The sequence below is a fragment of the Lissotriton helveticus genome, chromosome 9, assembly GCF_964261635.1.
Source record: "Lissotriton helveticus chromosome 9, aLisHel1.1, whole genome shotgun sequence".
NCBI classification, from domain to species: Eukaryota; Metazoa; Chordata; class Amphibia; order Caudata; family Salamandridae; genus Lissotriton; species Lissotriton helveticus.
The window spans coordinates 552,866,289-552,892,763 of NC_136070.1; the positions used below are offsets into that span (position 1 = coordinate 552,866,289).

A 26,475-nucleotide genomic window follows, 5' to 3' on the forward strand; every position below is an offset into this window, starting at 1 on the left:
CCCTTGATTTATATATAAACAAAAGGGAGGACGAGAATGGACTATGTTTAAAGGGGTCCAGTGTACTTGTCCAGAGAGCAAGAAGCAAAGTTGTACACAGTTCCCCTAGGGGTAGACAGGTAATAAGGTCTCTCTCCCAGGTTGCTGAGAGCAAGCAAGGGGGTGTTATATGCTAGAAGGTCAGCAAGTTCCTTGACGGAACTAAGGAAGCCTCACACAACTGATGAGCTGGATGACATGTCTCATTCAGCCTACTTGGGATGTTGTTTAAATCATCGGCTTCCTGCTCCTACGTCAGGCCGGCGCTGCAATGCCTGACGGGTAACAACAGGTGTCACTCCTTTACGGAGATCTTTTGTTCCTTGCCGTGATATGTAGAAATGTGTGAGGCTAGAAAAAGTGAGGTAGTGAGCAAAAAGTGAGTTATTTAAAAAAAAGTTGGATAGTCCACGAGGTAATCTTTATTCATGTGGCTAACCACTTTGTTAAAAAGTGCAGAGAGGGGTATTGAGGACCAGAGTAACCATTAGTGTGGCCTCATTTCAACCCTCCAACTTGGTCAACATGTGCTACAGGATGTTAGTAATACAACCTGATAGGTCTAGGTCTATAGCGGGCGAGGAGTCCTGCATCACCGTCAGACCAAGGCGAGCCCACTGGCAGTCGGCCGCCATTAAGAAACGGGCCCCGTTTCTTAATGGCGGCCGTGCCCCAGGACCCCACCGGCTGTTCCGCGTGCATTGACACGCCGTTTGTGTGGGGGTAGGTTGTACCGGCGCAGTCTCCTCGCCGCTAAGGGTTAGGTCCTTAGCGCAGTCCCCACAGGAACTAGCCGCGCAGACTGCCAGTGGGCTCGCCTTGGTCTGACGGTGATGCAGGACTCCTCGCCCGCTATAGACCTAGACCTATCAGGTTGTATTACTAACATCCTGTAGCTCATTTTTTTGGGCACCCAACGAGTATATGAGCACACCGGTCCTGAAGAATTGCCCCTTTGGGCATGAAACATGTTGACCAAGTTGGAGGGTTGAAATGAGGCCACACTAATGGTTACTCTGGTCCTCAATACCCCTCTCTGCACTTTTTAACAAAGTGGTTAGCCACATGAATAAAGATTACCTCGTGGACTATCCAACTTTTTTTAAAACAACTCACTTTTTGCTCACTACCTCACTTTTTCTAGCCTCACACATTTCTACATATCACGGCAAGGAACAAAAGATCTCCGTAAAAGAGTGACACCTGTTGTTACCCGTCAGGCATTGCAGCGCCGGCCTGACGTAGGAGCAGGAAGCCGATGATTTAAACAACATCCCAAGTAGGCTGAATGAGACATGTCATCCAGCTCATCAGTTGTGTGAGGCTTCCTTAGTTCCGTCAAGGAACTTGCTGACCTTCTAGCATATAACACCCCTTTGCTTGCTCTCAGCAACCTGGGAGAGAGACCTTATTACCTGTCTACCCCTAGGGGAACTGTGTACAACTTTGCTTCTTAATCCCTTGATTTAACCAGAGGTCATTTCTTGATATGCGTCCATAAACCATTACCTGGAAGGCCAACACCTTGGGGGCATCTGCAATAAGGTAACAACAATCTGCACCCATTACAGCCAAGTAGCCTCAAACTCATGTTAGCTAATATTGGTAGAACGTGTCCACCTGCCAATTCATCCTCAAGCTGTACTGGAAATAGAACAGGTAAACAAACAGACTAAGAAGTGTTTGAAGCTGGAGGGGATGAGGAGGAGGGCCTAGGTATTAAAATAGAAGAAAGTCTATTTGGAGCACTTTGCTAAGTCTGTCATTGTGTGAGGCTCACCACTCAAAGGTAAGGACTGGGAGGAGGAAGGCAGGTGAGATGGTAATGAAGCACTTCAAGGCAAAAAGGTCATACCATTTGGGAAAAATTTTGACCAATTTAGTGACAGTGAGATGCCTATTTAAAGGGGATTGCTAATTTACCCTTTTATCGTTTTCTTTTCTTGACTACCTCAGCTCTGGAATGGATCCCCACTAATGTCCGCACCATCACCGGAACCATGAACGGGTACTGCTACTCCGTTGGACAGCTGATCCTCGTGGCTGTGGCCTATGGAATCAGAGACTGGCGCTGGCTGCAACTTGCTGTCTCACTGCCTTTTTTTATATTCTTCCTTTACTCCTGGTACGTTTCCATGACTTTAACTACAAAAACAATAGCTTATTACTCTCCAGCTCGTATATTGCCCCTTACACTTTGCTAATGCATCACAGTCAGTAGATCTGTCTCAAAGTTATTATATTTGACAGTGGGATAATCACCTGTCACGTGAAACGCATGTCTGTCATTGAACATTCTCACTGTCACACAATAGGTATTTCTGCCTTTGGGGTACTCACCCTGTCACACACTCAACAAATTTAAAACTGGGTTGCTTTCCCTCCTATATGGAGAATAATATATCTTACATTCAATCATTCTCACTGTATTAAAATAAGTAACTCTCATGCTGGAGTACAATCACACTAAAAATATATCAAAAACTGAGGTCCTCTATCAGTCAGAAGATCAAATAAATGTACAACTTGGATACCCTTTTGAGATGCGGTTTGCTTGTGCTATTGCAGGTGGTTTGCAGAGTCAGCCCGCTGGCAGATTCTAGCAGGAAAACAAGAAGCCGCTGTTCAGGCACTGAAGCGAGTGGCAAGGATAAATGGCAAAAAGGAAGAAGCGGAAAAGATTACATTGGAGGTATGGAGAAGCAAGAGGTATAGGCAACAATATGATGTTCCTCCTGTTTCAAAATGAGCAATTTATTGCAACCTACGGTTCAGCTCCATCATCTATACCTTAATTTGTTTTATGAATCTGAGAAGCTAGTGGTCTCTGAATACAGGGAAGAAGCCAGGCTTTTCAAGGATCTCAAATAGTACACGTTGAAGCCTGTTCTTCAAATACTTTGAATAAAATGAGATAGCTTTTAAAGACAGATCAGCATCCCTATTTGAACAGCCAAGACAGCTGGTTTCTAGTGTAGTGCTATAGTCAAGTCCTATCGCACCTGGTATTTGTGATAGCTGTATAAGTGTTTTTCTATCAGTTGTGCCCATCTACCTTCTATACATAGTTTGTCATTCTTCTTTCTTCCTCTTACATTCCCTTTCCTCGCTTTCCTACCTTTTTCTATCATTCTTTCCCTACTTATAGCATCTTCTACATCCCCTTTTCTCTCTTTCCTCAACTCCATCCATGTCCCATTTTCCTGTACTCTTTCTTCTTTTCTCCACTGTTTCCTTCTCTAGACAGTTCAGTGAGGAAAGTGGTGTATGATATTGTGTGGTTGTGGGATCTCACTGTGTTGCACACTCATGATGCCAACTTGAGCTCCGTCAGGCTAGTTTTATAAACCTTAGCTCATCCCTGGGTAGCTGTGGCTTTGAGCAGTCAAGCTTAAACAAAGGAACAAGTGCAAAACATTTAGAAGTACCAAACATATGAAATAAGAAATTCACACAACAAAAAATACATCTGACAACAATTTATAAAAATAGATATTATTTCTATAACTTTTAGGCACCTAAATGAACAAAATGAACAGAAAGCTCCAACGATATAGATTTTTAAGTAGATCGAAAACACTGTTAACTTTTAAAGCATTGTGGGCCTCATTTAGGAAAACTTTTGCATTGCTGCATGAAAACAGCGATGCATCAGTTGTTACTGCGGCCTCTTGCAACACAATGGATGCGCAATGTTTAATGTACGGCACTCCTTGTCGCACGGAGCAGATAAGTCAGTATTTCTGATGTATCTGTAGGCGCAGTAATGACGCATTGCTGGAGTGTGTCGCAAAAGGGACACAACTCCAGCAATATGTCATTACACATGGGTAAGTCCCATGTTAAATGTGTCCGCAGCAGTCTTAGGCCTGCTGTGAGGCGGGAGCAAGATTTTGACACAGTGGCATCCCAGAAGTAGCGCAGTGAAATCTGATAGATTTCACTGTTACCTCTACAAGGCTTTCTACGGGGGAATGCTTACCCTGCAGACATTCTACCTGATGCACATATAATGGAGCGCAGGGCTTCACAAAGTGACGCACCTACTTAGATGCGTCACTTTGTAGATAGGGAGCAACATGGCCCATTTTGTGGACCGCTGGTTCATCACAAAAAGTGACCCAAGGGTGGTGCAACAGTTTTGCAAGGCCTCATAAATAAGGCTGTGTTTGCTTACTCTGGCCCACTTTGGGTGACCAACTCCAGCAGGAGGGAAGGGCAAGATGGTCCTGAGGTGTTGTAGGACAGTTACCTTGCCATCAAAGCCATCCGCAGTCCAGTTCCAGCTTCTATGGATGAACTGATATAGACTTTTAACAAAAGTAGTCCTGATGCTGGGGATACAGGATCCTGAAGATGTTGAGGATGCAGTGTGGTCGACATAGGTCTTTCTGAAGCTACTCCTTGTTCCTCAGTGGAAGGTGGGGTGAATTTGGCCGCAAGGGATGATGGCTGTCTAAGTCCTCTTTGGTCTGGCAAAAGTCCACTTAGCACTGGGCTATTGGTCTCCAGTCACAGCAAAGCCAGTGGTTCCCTTTAATAAAAGCTAGTGTCCGTCTTGTTCTGTAAAATTGCACTCCAACAACCCTCTTGCAGACTTGAGTGCAACTTTTGAAAGATGGGACTGTGCATCGGTGGTTAGTGGTGAACAGGCAATTGTGGCTTCTGACAAGCCAGGACGGGCTTCTTCAGCTTTTGTGGCCTTGATGCTGTAACAGGAAGTCAGCCAACTAACTTTTGGAGTACACCGCTTCTGCCCGAGGCTCATGAGTGATTTTTTCACAACCCAGGCACCACAGACACAGTCTTCTCTTTGGTAGCTCAAGGATCAGCAGGTGCAGTCCAGTGCTTGGTGCAGCCTTTCTTGCCAATGCCAGGGAACTAGAGGGAAGTCTTTCTTTGGTCCTCTCTCTAATCCAGATGTGATGTGAGGTCAGGGTGTCACAGGTACCACATTAATACCCAGAAAGATTCCTTGTGGCTAAAGCCTGCAATAACCTCCCTGTTGACCTGAGGTAGTGCCCATCGGAGACTCTGTTTCAGAAAAAAACTTAAAACGTGGCTATTCCGCCTTCCCCCGGATGGCCGGAAATAGGCCATAGGTAGTTGTTCCATGGGGGGGGGGCTATGGTTACAGGGTGGGGGTGGGTCATGGGCGCAGTTGCTATGTACTCAACTGGTGTTTTAGCACATGGACGCTCCTTAGGAGTCACCAGCCGCTCTAAAAGCTGTATAATAATAATCATAAAGAGCCCTCGGGGATTAGGTAGTTACTAGCCATTGGGCTAATAGGACTCTCCCAGCCTGATGACGACTACTTCCTGAAATGTGTGGCATCTACCTATCTCAGTGTGAACTAATATTCCCACTCCCAAGATGGTAGACCCCTTGAGCTTGAGCCCACCCTTGAAGTGTGGCTACCTGGGGTTACATGCCCGGGTACAACTTGTTTGGCAACTGGTTTCCCCCCGGACTAGTTATATCGCCATCTTTATTCTGGTAACCGTTCATGAATCACAAACGGAAAAGACACTTTCCATCAGCTTCAGTGTCTGTTTCAACTCTGAGTGACAATGCCCTCCGGGTCTAGAAGCAGTAGCATCCGGGAGGGCGTAAGCTGAGTTGAGGGATTGAGGAACCTGTCTAGTCTGCTCACCAGTCAACAGTTGACAAGGGAGTGGCAGGCAACATCTCCGGTAGTCTTGCCTTTTGTTCCCCTTCTCAGCCGTGTTACTATAGACACTTAGTCGGTGCTGCTAGGTGGCCCGTTCTTCTGTTGCGGAAGATGTCACTTCCAGTTATAAATCCATCTCTGGAGGCGTGTGTGTTGCCATGACAATACAATGCTATTTGACACAAGATGGCGTCGGACTGTCCACTGTCCGTACGTACGCGTGCATGTTAGCTTGGGCTGAATGGTGAGAGCAGCCATCTTTGTCCATCCCTATGCGTGCATGGAAAGCTTTGGGAGAATCGATATCAAAAGGCACTTAAATGGCGAGGGCAGCGCATGCGCGCTGCTAACGCCAGACGAGACCTAACAATAGGAAACGGTTGAGCATGAGAGCTAGCACTCAGGCTGAGGGAAACAGGAATAGGAATGGATGGGCTCAACTGGCTCTCTTATTTTTTTAAAGAAAGGTGCTTTCATGTTTATTAACCTTCCTGCTTCTAGGAGATTGTTCCTTTGAAGTGTGGAGTCCCACAGGGATCCTCACTAAGCCCCACACTCTTTAATATATATGTAAAACCACTAGCAGCCATTATTCAGGAGTTTTGGGTGTCACTGTTTTCTTATGCTGACAACACGCAATTGGTAGCTTCTCTTGCCCCTGGGAGACCTTCCCTGAAAAGTGCTCTTCAGTCAGCCTATATCCCTAACAGGAGGTTACGATCTTCTAATGTAGGTCTCCTGAGGATGCCGTGTGTTCACAGATCCAGATGGGGTGGCTGATCATTCTCCGATCTGTCATCAAAATTATGGAATTCTCTGCCAAGGGAATCAAGAACAGAAGCTAATGAGACTTATGGGCCGATTATGATTGCGGTTTTTCCGCATCCTCCGGGCCGGCGGAAGCCACCGCCAGCCCTGAGGATGCAGAAAATCCGCTGCAGAGCCTCCAAAGACCCACCGCCATATTAGGATGGCTGGTGGGTCTGGAATTCCGTCCGCAGCTTTTCCGCCGCAGTCGCCTTCCGACCGCGGCGGAAAAGCTCTAACATGGCTGGCGGTGTCTATCAGACACCGCCAGCCATATTAGGATGGTGTGAAAGACATGCTTTTCCGCGGCAGCTTTTCCGCCGTGGAAAAGCATATGGACTTTCACTTGGACTTGCAGCTTGAAGCTGCACCCGCCGCAATTTTAAAGATAGAGGATGTGACCGCCACCCTGGCCCACGCCGGCGTAATGACATCAGTTCCCTTTTGTCCGCGTCATCGACGCTAAAGGTTTCGAGGGATCCTCTGTAGCTGTTAGTAACTTTGTTGCTGTTTGTTTCTTTTCGGTGTCCTCTTGCTTCTTTGTGTCGAGATGTCCACGAAGAAGACTGGATTCAAGCGGTGCGGAGAGTGCGGCAAGATGATGTCAATTACGGATCCGCTCAAGTGCTGCGTGTTCGGACCATGACGTTGAGGAATGTTCTTCCTGTAAGAAGATGAATCCCAAGGCTCTCTGTGAGAGGGAGGCAAAGCTCCTTGTTGCCAAGTTGAAGAGCAGGAAGGATAAGAATAGGTCGAGGTCACAGACTTGACGGTCGAGGTCAAGGTCTCGCTCGAAGTCGCACTCGAGGTCGTCTTCAGCGCATGCTCCGAAGTCGTCGAGGAAGAAGCACAAGAAGAGATCTCATAAGTCTCGCCATCACTCTGGGGAGGACTCGAGCTCGAGACCAAAGTCGCAGGTGAAGTTGCTTCGCAAGGATGTGGAGACTCCGACTCCGGAGGTTCAAGTCTCCGAGGGTGAGGCTTCGCCTGTGAATTCACCTGTTCATTCACCAAAGCTGTTGTCGAGTTCTTCTCCGGCTCCGACTCATTCTTCTGACCAAGAGGGGGAAGGAGAAGAAGAGGAAGAGGGAGAAAATGAGGTTTTGTGGCCTGCGGGTTTGTCGACCCCGGTGCACCAACCTGAGGTAGAGGTCGAAGTCGAGAAGACTCCGCTCCCTCGAGAGCAACCTATGGGCTCTTATCCAGCATTTCCGGCTTCCGGTCAGGACCCTACTCAGTTCCTGAATGTACCCCTCTGGTGCACCGGTTGGTCCCATGGGTCCATTAGCATACAATCTGGGTATCCCCCAGACTTACGCTCCTGCGCCTTTTATGCCATTCATGCTGGCTCCGACGCCGCCTTGGCTTTTCTCGGCGCAGCCGAAGACTTTGACGCCAAAGCCTTCGACACCAAGACCTTCGACGTCGACACCCTCGACGCCGATGCCGAGTCCGATCCGACCTCATGTTGAGCGGTCTAGTCCTCCGGCTTCGGGCTCGACGCCAGCTCTGGCGAAGTCGATTCCGGATCCGTCGACTTCATTCCTGAAGGAGGGGTCGAGGCGTGAGGCACAGAGACTTCTGGAAGAGCAGAGGTACCGTGATGCAGAAGCGGAAGAGGGTGAGCTGCAGGATTCAGAGGATCTTTTCGACGATCTGAGAGAGGCTAGAGGTCTTGAGCTGTCTCCTGATTGGGATTTGGCCTCTGTTTCTGACGGCCCTTCTAAGGATGTGACACCTTATCACGTGGCTATAAGAAAGGCTGCAATCTTGTTGAATATAACACTTCCTACTGCAGAGTATAAAGCTAATATACTGACTGGGGTCCTCTGTGGTTGAGCCTATGCTCCCTTTCAATGATGCTTTGGCGGAGCCTATATCTGAGGTTTGGAAAAGACCGCTTACAGCCCCTGCTGTTTCGAGGGCGGTTGCGAGAAGGTACAGGGTGGCGCCTGGTGACCCGGACTTTTTATCCACGCACCCCTTGCCAGAGAGCTTGGTTGTGCAGGTGGCCTGCTCGAAAAAATCTGCGGGCGCTTTTCACAGGTTCCTGGGTGGATAAGGAATCGAAGAAGCAGGACCAGGCTGCGAAAAACTATTTTCCTCGGCAAGCATGGCGCTCAAATCAACTAATGCTACTTGTCTTATGGGACGCTATATCCATGCATTGATGGATTCAGTCATACAGCTGGTGGAGGATAGGAAGGATTTCCAAGAAGTGATTACTGACACTCAGGCTGCTGCTAGACTGGTCATCCAGAGTGGTCTGGACACTGCTGACTCGGTGGCAAGCGTGATGGGTTCTTCAGTGGCCACAAGAAGAGCGGCATGGCTTAAATCCTCTGAATTCTCTGCGGATGTCCAGGCTGCCTTGATGGATTTGCCCTCTGATGGGTCAGGGTTGTTTGGAAAGAAGGCTGATGCTGCTTTAGAAAGGTTCAAGAACAGCAGAGCGACAGCGAGATCTTTGGGCCTACAGTCCAGAGGTACTGCGGGGAAGAGGTTCAGAGGTTTTGGCAGGTCTTCCTTTCGGACCTACAGGCAGCCACAACAGCAGCAGCACAAGTCGTAAAAGTCGTACAGAGGCAGGCAAAGAGCTCATCCTAGAGAACGTCAGGCCTCCTCCTCCTCCTCTACCTCTTCCCAACCCCCTGCCACCACAGCAAAGCAGCCCTAGATCCGCCATTCTGGATCATGTGGGCCCAGTGGGGGGCCGGCTTACCCGTTTTCTACGAGATTGGGAATTGATTACATCGGATCTTTGGGGTTCTCAATCTCGTGGAGATTGGGTATGCTCTTCCCTTTGGGAATTTCCCCCCATTACCCTCCTTGCCAAGGATTGTGTGCGGAGGACCACCTGCTGCTCTTGCAGGAAGAAGTCCTGGCTCTGTTCAGAAAGGGTGCGGTAGAGGTGGTTCCAGAGCAGGAGAGGGGTCAGGGGTGCTACTCCCGGTATTTCCTGATCCCCAAAAACGATGACAGACTTCGTTCAATCCTGGATCTCAGGATCTTGAACCTTTACCTGAAGCAGGAGAAGTTCAAGGAGAAGTTGAAGATGCTCACCCTTGCGCAGGTTCTTCAAGCGCTGCTGGAAGATGACTGGATGGTGTCGATTGACTTGCAGGATGCATATTTCCACATCCCCATTCTGAAGTCGCACAGGAAGTATCTCCGTTTTACGGTGGGATCGCAGCACTACCAGTTTGCGGTCCTTCCGTTTGGTCTTACTACTACGCCTCGAGTCTTCACCAAGGTGATGACAGTAGTGGCTGCACATCTCAGAAGGTATGAGGTTCCGGTATTCCCTTATCTGGATGATTGGCTGATCAAAGCAGAATCTCCGGAGAAAGTGCTCTATCATCTGCAGGTCACAACTCAGTTGTTGTACAGGTTTGTTTTTTCAATAAATGTACCCAAATCTGACCTGGTACCCTCCCAGCGCAACCTGTTCATAGGTGGAGTACTGGATACAACTGTATGTCAGGCATTCCCTCCACCTCAAAGAATTCGCGACATACAGGAAATGATTCCTTTATTTCACAATGGAGTGGTCGTTCCAGTCCTGAAGGTCCTTCGTCTGCTCGGTCTGATGGCTTCCTGCATTCTGTTGGTCAACCATGCACGCTGGCTTATGAGGGCACTCCAGTGGTGCCTCCGCAGGCAGTGGTATCAACACAACAGAGATCTCAGGGAGTCCATCAGGATCTCCAGAGAAACTGCAGCAGATCTGTCTTGGTGGAGTGTGGAGGGCAATCTGTCTCAAGGAAATCCTTTCCAACTTCCTACAGCGGTGGCCACAGTGATGACGGATGCATCCACCCTAAGGGTGGGGTGCTCATCTGGGGGATCTGGAGATCAAGGGTCTATGGTCTCCAGAGGAAAGGTTGCTTCACATCAACCTTCTGAAATTTCGGGTGATATGTCTGGCGCTCAAGGCCTTCCTCCCTTCCCTTCGCGGGCGGTCGGTTCAGGTCTTGACGGACAACACCACCGCGATGTGGTATGTAAACAAGCAGGGAGGAGTAGGGTCGCAGTGTCTCTGCAGAGAGGCTCTGCGTCTCTGGTCCTGGGTTCAGGATCATCAGATTTGTCTGATGGCAAATCATCTGGCCGGAGTTCTGAACGTGCGTGCAGACAGTCTCAGTCGGCAGTTCTCAGCCGACCACGAGTGGAGGCTTCATCCAGAGGTAGTTCGTCACGTCTTTTGGACGTGGGGGACTCCTCAGGTTGACCTGTTCACCACTCGCGAAAATGCTCACTGCCCGTCATTCTGCAGCCTCCAGTTTCCTATGCAGGGAGCCTTGGGGGGCGCGTTTCAGTTGAGATGGGACTCGCAACTCCTTTACGCGTTTCCTCCCATACCCTTGATTCCTCGGGTTCTGAGGAAGATTCGCCAAGACCGGGCCCAAGTTACATTGATCGCCCCGGATTGGCCAAGAAGGGTGTGGTACACAGATCTTCTCCACCTCTCCTTGTGCCCGCCGCTCCGTCTCCCTCTCAGGGCAGACCTCCTCTCTCAGATGGAGGGGCAGGTTCTACACCCCCACCTCCAGACCTTACACCTTCATGCCTGGAGATTTAACGGGGCAACCTGAATTCCTTTTCTCTCCCACATATTGTGGTGGATGTCATTCTATCGGCCAGGCGTGTCTCCACCAAGTCTATCTATTCATACAGATGGTCTAAATTTGTGATTTTGTGTGGGGAGAAGACGGCTGATAGCCAGAAACCGGTCCTAGGATGCTTGATTCCGGTCCAGGAAAGACATGGCTTGGCAGTTCGGGCTGGACTGTTCCCATGAGGCACAGGGTCAAGGCTGATTTGCATATGGCCATGTCTGAACTGGGGTGGTGTGGAGTGCAAAAAAACGATGAATTTAGGCCCAGATCTCTGTACTCGGGTGAATGTATGACATTGTTCAGCATTCTGTATGAAAAAAAGGAAAGGGGTATCCCCGACTAGAGTTCCTAATTTCGGGATATATAACCGTGTGTCAATACAATAATTAGGAACAAGGTTATAAGGCGGACATTTACTGACAGGAAAATAGGAACACTAAATCATAAACAGAGTGCACGGTACAGATAAGGTTTGTGCATTTTTATTGAACAATAATTTATAAAAGAAAGGAAAAAACAGTATTTTTTACATTTATTATATTTTGATCTCCTTTATATTATACATTCTGCAACGGCATGAGATTGTCCGTATTTGTTTCTCTATGCAGATTATTTATACTTTACAGTTTTGATACTGTATAGATGATTATATTAAAAAACATGGCTAAAGATTTGATTACTATTACTACGCGCGTTTCGGCTGTTTAGCCTTCATCAGGAAGCCATGATGAATTGTTCTGAAGTACCTATGTAACCACAAAAAAGAAATAATGAAAAAACATATATATGAGAAAAAGGTTCCTATCAGTGTCAGTATAGTATCCTAATAATATTTACAATACAAAGTCTAAAAACATCACATCTATACAAAATAGGATGAAAGCTAAAAGGAAAACAGTACTGAGGTAGATTACACCACATTAATTCTATTTAGTGCACATATTTACAACTATTTATATACTTTTCTGTACAAATTTTTATATACATATTTTCACATATTCAGGATGGTAACTTTCTTAATGCTTCAACATGGATTATTACACATGCAATGGCAACAATATCTTTTCTATACATTTGTATACATTTGAAACAAGGTGGCCTCTGTAATTGGCATGCCTTCAGGGATGGTGATTGTGATGGCATATGCTCTCACATAATGAAGACCAAACAGATGGACAAAGGTGATCTGCTTGTATAAAACAGATACCAGTTTTGAATTGGAAGATAATGACATAGAAAACTGGAATGAAACCCCAAGAGGCAACTAAGTAAAAAATATATATAGAAAAAATGGAGAGATAGAAAGAAAAGAGTGCTCACCAGAGACTGATAGATGTAGCGTCCTGCGATGTTGACACAGGAGTGGTGAGTAAGATGTTTTAGGTTGCCAGTGGTGAAAAGTAGTACTCTAGTGGAATGATACAATGGGTTATTTATTATGGTTGGAACATGGGATGAAAACACAGTAAAAATGTATGACTGTGAGATATAATAACGAGGAGTACCTATATGTGGACAGGATCGATGGTGACCATTAGTGATATGGTTGTAAGTAAATGACCATCGTCGCAATAGGCATGGAACTATGGAAGGCATGGGAAATTAAAATGCATGATTAAAAATTCTTGAACAATACAGTCACATTTATGGACAAAAAGTGTGCTAGGAATGAAAAGGGGGGGACAATATTGGGGTCCAAATATGTACCGATGGTGGAATGCATTGTATAGTTACTTAAAAAGATTCGCAATACCTATCTATAGGTTGCGCTGCATCCTCCAATGAAAGAGTCTCTGGGTCTTAAGTTCTGAGGATGGTCGGGTGGCGGTGATGGAGCTAGTCAGCTATTTCTCTGAAAATGAGAAATGGTGCCCGATCAAGATGACCAAGAATTGAAAAGAGAGACTAGTGATGTTATTGGTAGGGACAAAACGGAACGGGCATACCTCTTGCTGAAGTCCGATATATGCCCCAATGACGGATTCTGTCTACTTGCGGTGGGTTGATTCGTAGCATGGGATCCAAGACTCTCGTGGAGTTAATCTGGGGGCAGGATGGAACAGTTAGAGTTAACCAACCACAAAGAGAGAGAGGTTCTATGCGGATGGATAAGGGGCTGGGATGAATGAGAACCACGGATATGTACCTGATAAGGCGGTCCGGCGTGCTTCCCAATCGCGGGTGCTGGCTAGTTCGCGTGCCGGCCGCTAATCAAGGAAAGAGGAAAAAGGGCCATTACAGGTTGTTCTATTGGTGCACCGAATGTGTGCGCACAAATCAACGGATGTGTACCTGGTCAAGGAGTCTGGCGTGCCTTCCAATCGTGGCTTCTGGCAGGTTCGCGTCCCGGTTGCTGTTCGAGAAGGGAAACCGCAATTCCAGGTTGTTCCTTTTGTATACGAGTTGCGCGCGCATAAAGGCGGAAGGTCAAAGCGAGCAGAATTTGAACCCGGAACTACAAAGAGTTCTCTTTGAAGGGTTCGAAGTAACGTGGCGGCCATATTGGAGAGGGATATAAGTGCTTGTAGTTTTATAGAGATGAGAACGGCAATGTGCTCTTGTTCTCTATGCGGCGATCATTGTAACGTTACGGCCAAGTTAGAAAGAGTTGTGAATACTAATTATATGGCGAATAATAAAATTGACACTGTGTTATTGTGTGTCTATATGACGGATGATGTGTATAATAAAAACAAGTAATGTATATGAAAAAACATTGAGCATAACTGTTATGTCGATGTGTCGACCCAAATTGCTGAAAAATGTCAGTAAAAGGTCACAGCGACCAATGTTGGAAGATTGTAAAACATGATAGCCAATATGGATGACTTAGGAGTGCCAACTGTTAGGGATGGGATAAACAATATTTTGTCTTTTTCCTATTGAAATTCTTGGTTCTATGGTGCAGTTATGATTCCCTGGGTTGACATGGCTATCTATGTGGTCCACAACATATTTTCAGAATGTGGACTGAATGTGTTCCACATCATAATATAGTGGTGTCGATATACAGATGTTGAGGGAACCCCGATAGATACATTAACCATAATTGTATTTGAGTACCTGTTCCCAAGGTATTTCGTTATTTAACCCTTTTGTATAGATGTCCAGAGAAAAAATCCAGTACACTTCTCTGCATTTGCGTATCTGAGTACTCAAAGTGCCTGAGGATTTACGTATTTTTTCCAAGATATACCACCGTATGTCACTGGGGTGGTGTTGGGCCTCTTTGAAATGTTTAACTAGAGGTGCTTGGATTTTCCCCATGCGTATGGCCGATCTGTGTTCAGATAGACGGGTGGACATCATGCGGGCGGTTTCCTCCACATAGCCCAGGTTGCATGGACAGAGCAGTAAGTAAACCACATTTGTGGTTTTACAGTTCGTCATGGTTTGGGACGTGAGAGTTCTGGTGTTGAAAGTCCACTGTTTAGTTTCAATGGCTGAGTCACATGCAATACATGTGGAGCATTTGAAATTGTCCACAACCGGTTTCATATCGCTAATAGATCTTTGTACGGGTTCGGTGTTTTTTTGTTCCATTCTTGACCGTACGATCTTTTTTCTATAGGCGAAAACTGGTTTGGGTAGCTGATATTCCTTGGGTTTTGTGGCATTCAATATATGCCAGTTGGAAAAAACTATGTGCTGGAGTTTTGCGTTCATAGTGGAATGCCTAGTGACAAAAACCATTTTAGGACTAGGTTCTTTGATCTGTGGTGTTAAAAGATGTTGTCTGTCAAAGAACCTAGCCCTTTTGTAGGATTCACGAATTAGGCGCTTGGGGTAGCCTCGCGATATGAATTTGCTTTTCATTTCTTCTGCTCTAGTGTCAAAGTCTGTGAGTGAGGTACAGTTCCTTCGAACTCGAAGGAATTGCCCAAATGGAATGCTTGATTTTTGAGCCAGCGGATGATAGCTGGTATAATGTAGTAATGTATTGCGAGCGGTAGGCTTCACAAACAGATCTACAGTTAGTTGGCAGTCCTTGCTAGAGATGCTGATGTCCAGGAATTCTACACATGTTTGGCTGGTTGTAGCTGTGAAGAGAATGTTCTGATCACAGAGGTTTAGCCATGACACAAAAGTATGAACGGATTCTATTTCTGAGGACCAAATGAAAAAGACATCATCAATAAAGCGAGACCATGATGTAACAGACTCGCTAAAAGGGGCAACATCATTATAGATGAATTTGGATTCATATGAGGCCATGTATATATTCGCCACAGTGGGCGCACATGAAGCCCCCATGCTTACACCCTTCGTTTGTTGGTATAGAGAGCCGTTGAAGTCAAAGGTGTTTTCCGATAGGACTATTTTAAGGCAATCTATAATGAATGTTTTAGAGCATTCTACCTCATATGTATCTATAAACCAGGATACAGCTGTGATTGCTCCTGATTGCGGGATGTTCGAATATAGAGCCTCAATGTCCATGGTGACCAGCCATTGTGTTTCTGAGTTGAAGGGCAATTTTTCTACTGTGTTAATGATGTCCCTCGTGTCTTTTATGTAGGACGGAATCCTCGAGATGTACGGTCTTAAAATGGTATCCAGGTATTTGGACAAGGGTTCCGTACTAGACCCAATGGTGGTGACTATGGGTCTATAGGGTGGATCCGTGCTGTTTTTATGAATCTTGGGGACTCCATATATCGCAGCCATCTTGGGTTGATTTACATTAAGGAATTGCCATTCCTTATCACAAATGATGTCATCATTGAGTGCTTTCGTAGTCAAGTCTAGAATCATAGACTGCACTCGTTTAGTCGGATCTTTTTTGATCGCGATGTAGTGCCTCTCATCATGTAGTAACTTCTCCATGTTCTGGACATATAGATCGGTGTCTAACACCACAATGCCGCCTCCTTTATCACAGCATTTGATGGTGATATCTTTGTTAGTTTTAAGTGCTGTTAAGGCTTGATGTTCATCATGTGTGCATCATTGTTCAGCATTCTGTCCATCAACTGTTGTTTTGCGAGAAGTCCATTGACCCTTTGAGGGCTCGCTTGTCAGATATACTTCTGTTTGCGCTTTCTTTAGCGCAGCAGGGTTTGCTGTGACTACAGTTAAAGGTTATCTATCGGCTTCGTCTGCTTTTCTCTGCCTGCCGGATCAGCCGTCCTTATTTAAATCTCCTATTGTTTTAAGATTTCTGAAGGGCCTTACAAATAAATTTCCTCCTACTCCTTTTATTGTGCCTGAATGGGACTTGAATCTGGTGCTTACTTTTCTAATGGGTTCCCCATTTGAACCTTTACATAATTGTCCCTTGAGGTTGTTGTCCTATAAAACGGTTTTCCTAGTTGCAATTACCTCGGCAAGGAGGGTAAGTGAGCTTCAAGCTCTTAGTTCAAAGCCCCCATTCTTGACCATTCATGCTGAACGATTGGTTCTTAGGACCAGGGCTGCTTTTCTGCCTAAGGTGGTAACTCCCTTCCATCTAGGACAGTCTATTACCCTTCCTACCTTCTATCCTCCCCCTCACCCTTCCAAGGAGGAGGAGCGGCTTCACCGTCTGGACCCTAAGAGGGCGGTGAGCTTTTATCTTGATAGGACAAAGGACTATCGAGTTGACGACCAGCTGTTTGTTGGATTTGCTGGCTGCAGAAAAGGAAGAGCTGTGAATAAGCGCACACTTTCGAGATGAATGATTCTATGCATCAAGATCTGCTACGCCCTGGCTGGTAAGGAACCTCCAGAGGGTATAAGAGCCCACTCTACTAGAGCAAAGTCTTCAACATCTGCCTTGTCTAGGAGTGTACCTGTTGAGGACATTTGTAGAGCGGCAACTTGGGCCTCCCTCCACACTTTCGCGAAGCATTACTGCTTGGATACCGAGGTGAGGAGGGACGGCCATTTTGCGCGTTCTCTCCTTCAGGACTTTCTGGTATAGGGGAGTGGACACCCTCCTCCAGGAGTGGGGACTGCTGTCTGACTCTTTTCACAAGGTGAGGAATCCACTGGCAGATGTATCCATCAGAAGAACAAGTTACTTACCTTCGGTAACGCTTTTTCTGGTGCATACGGTATCTGCCTGTGGATTCCTCACTGACCCACCCGCCTCCCCGTTGTCCACTCTTCTATACCTGAGTAACTGTGATGTTAATATGTTTTTATTGTTGAAGGAAAAGTTTTATTTCAATTGCTTTTCTGCATTGTTTTCACACTATCTGTGTTATCTTGACATTTGTGTACTGTGTATACTGTGTATATATCTACTGATGTCGGTCTGTCCGTGTGCCTCGAAGGCACGAAAAAAGGGCGGAACTGATGTCATCATGCCGGTGTGGGCCTATTATGGAGTCGGTGGCGTCGGTGGAGTCGCACGCGGTGTCGTGCCTCTGTGACGTCGTCCACGTCGGCGCGAAGCTACAAAAAGAATTTCCGAATGTTGCTGACGCAAGGGGATTTTTCACAAGGTGAGGAATCCACAGGCAGATACTGTATCAACCAGAAAAAGCGTTACCGACGGTAAGTTACTTGTTCATCAGTGAAAAGTGACTCTGCAGTGTCTTTGGACAACTAGGCGAATGTCCTCATTAATATGAAGTTACACTTTCATTTTCTTGAGTCCTCCTCAGCCATTTAACAACCAGGGGAACTGACTCACAATTTCAGACTAAGCATTGATGTTGTAGTTGAGAGATATCAGTCCAATGTCAGCAGAAGTAGTGGCAAAGCTAAGTAGGCATGCACACAATGAAGTTCCTTGCAGAACTTGAATCGGCCACCGCACTGTTGTAGTTTTATGTCTCATGGTTGCTGTAAATTAACCTTGACTCTGTAACGGTTTGGAAGCAGCCCACATGTATACTTTCATGTTTGACAGGGTAAAGCGTGGCACAGGAGATAAGTTATAAACTTTTCTACTGGCATGATATTATATGATGTACTACTGTCTATAATAAAGGCTATGAGGCAACCATTCACGTTTAATGCAATTTTGGGAAAGTTGCCAAGTTAATTTTGTCGCACTGTTAGGTGATCCTTCTTTGTCTTTTGATCTTCTTTTGAAGAAGCTAATTCTACATGTGCATGTCGTTCCTTAGTAGATGTCATCAACGCTTATCTGCCTTCTTCGTTGGCACTGGATAATGACATTAAACAGCCTTTATATGATGGAATTGACAACAATCGACTTTGCTTGGTATCTACTTGTCGTAACTCATGTCGCCTTTCTGCCTTGCGGGCATAGTGAGACTGCCTCTGGAACCTTCTAGCATCCATTTTCTCTTCTCGCAGTGATTTGCTCTCCCGCAGCCTTTGCATATCTGTCTTATGGCTGGACATTTCGCTTCTTAGGGAAATGAAAACCCACTTTGGTGACATAACCTTTTCTCCTTCAGAGACGTCGACTTGTGTGCATCTATTTTGTGTCTATGTTAGTATTTCATGGTCAATGCCGACTCATTGTGCACTGTTCCTGCTTCCTTATCAGTAGCTTGTTGATCTGCTTGTTCTTCTGCTCTTGCAGCCATTAGTATTGTTTCTAAACTGAGTGCCTATGTCAGCATGTGTCTTCTGAAAGAGTCTAAAAGACAACCATCGATGAATCTGAGGCGCATGGATGCTTCATCTTTGAAGTCTCAGAGATTACAGTGTATTAAGTCTCTCATTGAATTCATCCATCATTTTGCTAGTCAGTTGAAAATGTACCTTTCATAGTCGACATTTTGCTATGTATTGAACTTGGCTTCCAATGCTTCTTTTAACTTTTGGTACAGCCTTGCATCAGTTTGTGAGACTTTATTTAGCACTTATTTCACACCATCACCAGCAAGGTTTTTCAAATACATAATAATTTTCTTATCTCTTTCTAGCATATCTAAGAAATCATCTAACGTATTGATCCATGCTGCCCATCTGGCACCAATGTTCAGGATATTTGCTGTGTTGAATGACGGTGGTGGTTTCAGAAACACAGTAGCACTATATTTCGAGCTCCCTTCTGTCATCTTTGAGCACATGTGCTGTTCAAACAGTGCTCTTCCTGCGAAGCGGGACTGGGAACCACTCCACGCACTACCCCCATGCTTGAGCCCGGTTGTCCTGTCCGATTAAAGGTCGTGCGGCGCCTTAATTGCCAGGGCCAGTAATTACATTTCTGCGCTGCGGCTTTGACTCCATACGCACCACCCACAGACTGCTTTGCATCGATTCGGGCGTACTTGGCACACGTGACAAGTTTTCTGTAATGTTGCAAACTCTCAGGGAGAACAGCCTTGTTTCTTAGGGGGAACTTACCCGTACTTATAGCTGTTGTAGTGTCTACCCCAGACCAGAAGCACGCACATGAACACGCCACACATGGAGCTCTGCAACTGACGTCTTTATTCTTCAGCATACAATCACACACTGCATGTTTTGCATTCAAGTTTTTATATCCACACCTTAACATCTCCCTCCTGTTTAGTGTCCTCCAAGTACCACATGGGTCCTAGCGTATAATCTCAAGACACTACACTACCCTTGCAGAACTTATTCTGTGTGTGAAGAAAGCTTGAATTTCTACTACCCTGTGCCGTACCTGTTTGTGTTTAGGAAGGCTTGTACTGCTACTCTCAGAAAGTAAACAGCCATAATGTAAAGCTATCAAAATACATTTACAAAATATTTTACACTGATAAAATTAGAATGGTTGATCATTCTTATGAGACAATTATTTCTAGTGTTCAGGGTCAGACTGGGACAGAAATTATACCTGTACACCAAAATAAAAGCGGTCTCCATTAGCGGATAAAATGATAAAGAAAGTGCACCACATTTACGAATTGGGACTGTTTTGAACTTGTAAAGACACACTGTAAAGGTGTTTTCCAAGGTATCGGACACTGCATGCATTACTGTTTGCAGCAGGCAATGTCTGTTGTAATTTCAGGGAAATCAACAGTAAACACCAGTCCACAAGACCATAAACCGTCCCACAAACAGCCAAAATAGTGCCCCACACACTGTCCTGGCAGTCCAGCATTCTGCCACTGCTAGATTGCCCTACAGGCAGTGTCTGCTCCTCTGTTAAGGCAGGGGAGTGTCGCCCCACCTGCTGTGAGCACAGCAGGCCTACACATTAATAAAATGGTAATAATACCATTTTATTTCGGATGCAGGCTCATGTAGTTACAACGTGAGTGCAAGGGATGAGGCTGATTTGTGCAATTGCACTATTACTGCAGCCCCTGCCAATTTGCATGTCAGATTGGCTGGCTGCCTTCAGCCGGCCAATCTGACATGCGCACTTCAGCCTACAATCCCAGGGCTGAGAAACAGCAGAGGGATTGCAGCAACAGGGCCCCAGCTGCAAAATGAGGGCTGGGTTAGCTCGCTTCTCAGCCAATCCTGAAGCTGCTCTGCAGCTCCAGGATTGGTTGGAATCATGTTGCACACGGGAAGAAGTCCTTTCATCGCTGCCTGCTGGAATCACAGCTGAGGAGAGAGACACCAGACGTGGCTCTGTGCAACATATATGGTAACTTTATTTTGGCATCATGCTTCACCATAGTTTAATGTTGCCAGCCACCACTGCCTACAGACCAGTCTGATCCTTAAAAAGCAGCACACAATATATAAAAGGGTGGAAAAATTCAGAATACAACATAGAAAACAGCAAGTTTTGGGTACTAGGCACTATGCATCAACAGGGCAACCCTTTTCTGTCTGTGTCTCCACGTGTATGTGACAAAGCAAGAAACAGCAAATACAATTGATTGAGTTGTGTCTGTCTTAAGTATCCTAGTTGCATTTTTGTAGTCCCTGATGACCAGATTGGGTCACAACAGCAAAATCTATTTACTTCTATGCATATAATATTGCGCGCCGAAATACAGGACGTGGTCTACAGTTTCCTTAACCGCAGGACAAAAAGGACAGCTCAGGTCAGGTTCAGCTTCGGCACGGAGATGTTGCCACTTCGCATGTAAATGAACGAAGCAGTAAGGCCCCAATGCGGAACTTAATATAAAAAGCTCTTGCAGCCGGGGGCTCAATGGTATCAAAACACTCTTCCAGGCAATAGGTGCATTTAAATTCCGGAAAACACGATGTCAGGGTAACTCCTCCCCCCCCCCCCCCCACCCCCCCACCCCCACCAGTCCTGTGGGATTTACCATCTAAAACAACAATAAAAAACAGGCCCACCAGACCATAAAACATGTCACTTTGTGAGCTGATTTTTGCTTATTTGAAGGCCTGCCTGATCAACCCCTCTAGTGTTGCCACATTGCACCATTTACCAGTTCAACCCTGTTTGCTACTGTCTGATGTTTCCTCTGCTCTGCATTGTGTGTGAAAGAGATGGCAGCTGTTGCTTGATCTCCACTTCCCTTCTGCGTGTAAGCACATTTCTCCACCATGGGATCTTCACTTACCTTTGTGAACACAGAATTACTCTGCACGTGAGCAGGCTACTGTAACACTATGTAAAAGCAAAAAAACCTCTCTCTTGGACTGCCTAAGAAATTAGCAAATCAGACTCTGGTACATCTCCTTGGCTTTTTATGACCTTACCTTACTTATTATATTCCCATGATGCACCTCAAAAAACAGAAATAAAAATGGAATTCCTCACAACTTATATGTCTTGTAAATGTGACATGCACTATAACCCTTGAATATATCACTGAGTTGATACGATAACCTACTTCATATTTAACTGGTTGGTGAATGAACCCCAGATAATATTGTTAGCAATTTGCACTCCCTACTGCAACACTTGCCATTATTAATGGCAACTTACATTTCATGTATGTTCCCACTGCCAGCCCACTTGTATTAAAAACTAGGAGGTTCGAGTCTCCATTCCGGGATTAGCAATGCGAAGGCGAGTGGCCACTGTTGCCGCAAAGCATAATTCAATACCTGACAGTTAAGTATGAGCATCTGATTCAGACATTGTGGTAGGAAGATTACATTGAAAATCCATTTGTTATACACAATTCAATGTACAGGTTATAGCAGCCCAGAATGTACTCAGTTTATTTACAAAGAGCAAACAAATATGTGCGGATTCTCGGCTTTGAGTTGCCGCACCTTGGGTAGTTGGGATTGGTTTTTGCATTTCCAAATAAATCGGCTAGAGGGTGGCTAATAATTTGTCTTCACACTTCTGTAGTACTGGAGCTGTAAATTAGCAGCTATGGTAATCTTTGAACTCTACGGAAGCTTCCTAATACACTATCACAGTAATGTTTAGGTCGAGCCTTTCGTCAGCACGCATGCACTGCTCTGTGAGACATGCAGTATCTCCTCTATGGACATTAATCATGCCTCTGGCTTCCCATTGGTTCTATGTGTGCTTTTAGAAATTCCCTTCTTTTCAGTGGCTAATTTTATAATTTGTCCCGCTTTAAGGTGGGTGGTTCCCATCCCTGGCGAATGTCCCTGTTATGTGTAGTATTGCACTTTAGTTTTATTTCATTATGTTTTGTGGTACTTCTTTTTCTGTTTCTTTGTTTCTAATTCTGAACAGCTCTTCATGCATTTTTGTGCATTTCCCTTAATTAGCGAGGCCCCCTAACTCATCTTTAAAATGCACAGCATGTTTGAGGGAACAATGCGAGCACAGTGTGCATGAGACTGCGCTGATAATTCTGAATGGAAGTTGGTATATTGGTTCAATCGATCACACGCACGCTTGTAAGTAAAAATATAATTTCAGTTGTGCTACCTGTCCATAATTTTGATAGTACCGAGAAGCATGCTCACCTCGCTGCTCTTATGATCATTGTTACTTATGCTTTCTGCACCTTAATCTAGGCGCTATCGTACTGCATGGGTAATGTACATCAGTGAATGAGAATGTCTTTTGTAAATGGATGGAGGAGTGCCCGTTTTATCCTTACTTCGATGTCTGACAGTCCCGGCCGGGTTAGATAGCGGTAACAAGCAGAGGTGTTTGGTTATTGTAGACCGCAGCCGAGCTGCCGTAGTCCCTGACGCGACAGATAGGGGTACACCTTGCTCACGAGGCACCACTCCATTCCTCTTCATTTTCTTATCCTGCCATGCTTTATTTGCACAAGAGCTATGAGGCAGAATAACCATTCCAGCCAGCTATGTGTTCTGTGTACACTCCATGATAGGCATATCAATGTAACCAGATCTCAACTATCCGAATTTTTCATGGGCTGTTGTTCAGTACTCTTGCAGTTGCACACAGAATGATATAGGGCTGTTGACTTCAAACGAGGCACTTGTCTTTTTGTCTGAGTGTTAAACAGCCTTGTTTTTATTGCAGCTCTTTCTCTTCGCTCCCCTCCTTGTAGTTATTTGAAGCTTTAATAATGTATTTACTATGAAGTAATGATGGTGCTGTTGTGTTTAAGTTGATTTATATATATGTTTATTTAGTTATTTTGGCTGCCAACATGTTGTACTTTATCATCTTCAGAGGGTTTGAAACAGTGTAAGCAGACTGAATCGCCTGAGAACTCTGCACCATCTCACCATCAGCACCGCACCACCTTCCCATCAGTGTACCACAACCAGCGCAGCCCCACCTCAGGACAATGGCATCCCCATCTCAGCAGCAACTTAGCACCAATGCAGCACCACTCCAACACCCGCATAGCACCACCTCAGCATCAGCTCTGCATCACATCAGCACAGAAGCAACACAGCATCACTCAATACCACCTGAGCACAAGCTCAGCACTACCTACGCACCAGCACAGCACAACCACCTCAGCATTACTCTGCACCACCTCAGTATGACTCAGCACCACTTCAGCATCACTCAGCACCACCACATCGCCACTTTAGCACCACCGCAGCATCAGCACAGCACCACATCAGCATCAGTGCAGCACTACCACAGCACCACTGCAACACCACCTCAGCATTACTCAGCCCCAGCACAGCACCACCTCAGCACCAGTGCAGCACCATCTCACTACCAGTGGAGCATTACCTCAGCATCAGTGCTCCAATTACCACCTTAGCATCAGGCCTTATCATCAGAGGAGCACCACCACAGCACCACTCAGAGTCACCACAGCATCACTCAGCACCACCTCATCTCCTCAGGATCACTAAACACAACCACAGCACCACCTCAGGTTTAGCACAGCATGACCTCCGCATCTGTGCACCACCACCAGCGAAGTACCAGCGCAGCCCTACCACAGCATCAGTGCAGCAGCACCTCAGCACTAATGCAGCATCACTTCAGCATTAGCACCACACCTCCTCAGCGTAAGTGCAGCATCACCTGAGCACCAACTCAGTCCACCTAAGCACCAGCACAGCATCAATCTAGCACCACCTCAGCATCACTCAGCACAACCTGAGTACCACCTCCGTACAAGCACACCACTACCTCAGCACCACGTCAGTATAACTCAGCACTCAGCATCCCCTGAGCACCACCACAGCACTACCTTGGCATCTGCACAGCACCACCTCAGCATCAGCCAGCACCACCTCAGTTTTAGCACAGCTTGACCTACACATAAGTGCACCACCACCAGCGAAATACCAGCAAAGCCCTACCAAGCATCAGTGCAGCAGCACCTCAGCACCAATGAAGCATCACTTCAGCATTAGCACGGCACCACCTCAGCATAAGTGCAGCATCACCTGAGCACCAACTCAGACCACCTAAGCATCAGCACAGCATCACTCAAGCACCACCTCAGCATCACTCAGCACCACCTGAGTACCACCTCCGGACAAGCACACCACTATCTCATCATCACGTCAGTATAACTCAGAACTCAGCATCCCCTGTGCACTACCACAGCACCACCTCGGCTTCTGCACAGCACCACCTCAGCATCAGCCAGCACCACCTCCTCATCAATGCACCATCACCACCAGTGCAGCACCAACTCAGAATCAATGCAGCACGAGCGGAGCACCACCTCAACATCAGCACAACACCATCTCAGCATTAGCACAGCACCACTTCCACATCAGTGCACCAACACCAGCACAGACCCATCTCAGTAGCAATTCAGCACTGCCACAGCCCCACTGTAGCATCAGTGCAGCATCTTCTCAGCATCAGCGCAGCATCACCACAGCACAGCACCAACTCATTATCACTCGGCACCAGATCAGCACTCCCTGAGCACCAGCGTAGTACCACCACCGTAGCACTACTCAGAACCACTCAGCCGCTCCTCAGTATCACTCACCATCACCTAATCATCACCTCCACACCAGCAAACCACCACCTCAGCATCACCGCAGTCTGACTCAGAGTCTGGCATCTGTTGAATCTCCCCTAGGGTCCGTCCACTGCTCGTGTTGTAATTCAGATACTATTTCCCAAACTCCACCCTACCGTTGTTGAGGTCCTCCCATAACAAAGAAAAACTATAAAAAACAAGCATTAGAACAGCAGGAAGACGTCGCAAGCATTGCAAGAACAGAAAAACCAGAAGACATTGTATATGTTAATTCCTTTTTAGGTCTTGCATAGCGTTGCGTCGCTTTGCGAGGCATGCAGTATACACTATAGCTGGGGGAAGCTCCGCCCACTTTCTATCCATCATTTACATAAATTCAGCATTGTGATTGTTTTTAGCTTCTTAGTCCCATCTCCTGACGGTCATGTCGTCAGTTTTGTTCTTCCGAGACTATCAACCCCTTTACTTTAGAAAACGTTTTGTTCTCCTGCCTCTCCCCGTACCCTCCCGCAGCCCGTTATTTTTTTCACCACAACCGGCCCCCATTCTCTTCCATTCGTGCCTTCTTTAATGACCGCAATTCTGTTTAAAATGCAAAAGGGCTCGCGTAAATACGAGTCAAGTTGCATTTTCAGTGCTTGTTTATTTTATGATTGGTGGCTGATTTTGCACTCTTTGACAAAACAGTGGCATTTTTCCAATTCACTGTCACTGTGGGAGGCAGAGACAGCACAGGCAGTGAAGTGGCAGCCGGCCTGGCCAGTCACCGGTCGGCGCTCCTTGTTTGTGTTTGAAACTAATATTTGTGGCTCACTTGCTTGCAGTCATGGTGGAATATCCTTTTAAGTCAAAGGCTGATTGTCCACTAGATCCGTCTGTTGAGAGGGACAGTGTAGAGGAGAAGGGGCGCAGTGGCGGTGTGGCAACACTTCTCAGTTTTACAGGGTCTTCCGCCATCTCAGTGTCTTTTCAGCAGCAGGAGGGGACATCTTCCAATGACATACTCTCCTGTCATGTAGCCAAGCTCCCCAGTAAGCCCGACGATGTTTATGGACGAGAGGCCCACTAACTTCCCACGCACCTCTAGGGAGTTCTTTACTACACGCACTATTATGCAGTGTATTTTTGGCACCTCATCTGTAACCCGGCTCAGAACTTGTAAACCATCCACGTACCACTCAAACGAGCCCACTCCCGCAAA

The 26,475-nt window shown here is 46.2% G+C and overlaps 1 protein-coding gene across 1 annotated transcript in view; it reads left to right on the forward strand.

Annotated features, from left to right (window-relative positions):
- The window catches only part of LOC144781544 (solute carrier family 22 member 6-A-like), a 573,094-nt gene that overhangs the window by 255,680 nt on the left and 290,939 nt on the right, over nucleotides 1-26,475 (forward strand). Inside the window, exons 4-5 of the mRNA XM_078660449.1 lie at nucleotides 1,996-2,164; nucleotides 2,608-2,731. Of these exons, the coding sequence (XP_078516575.1) occupies nucleotides 1,996-2,164; nucleotides 2,608-2,731 (293 nt within the window). The remainder of the gene's footprint in view (nucleotides 1-1,995; nucleotides 2,165-2,607; nucleotides 2,732-26,475) is intronic.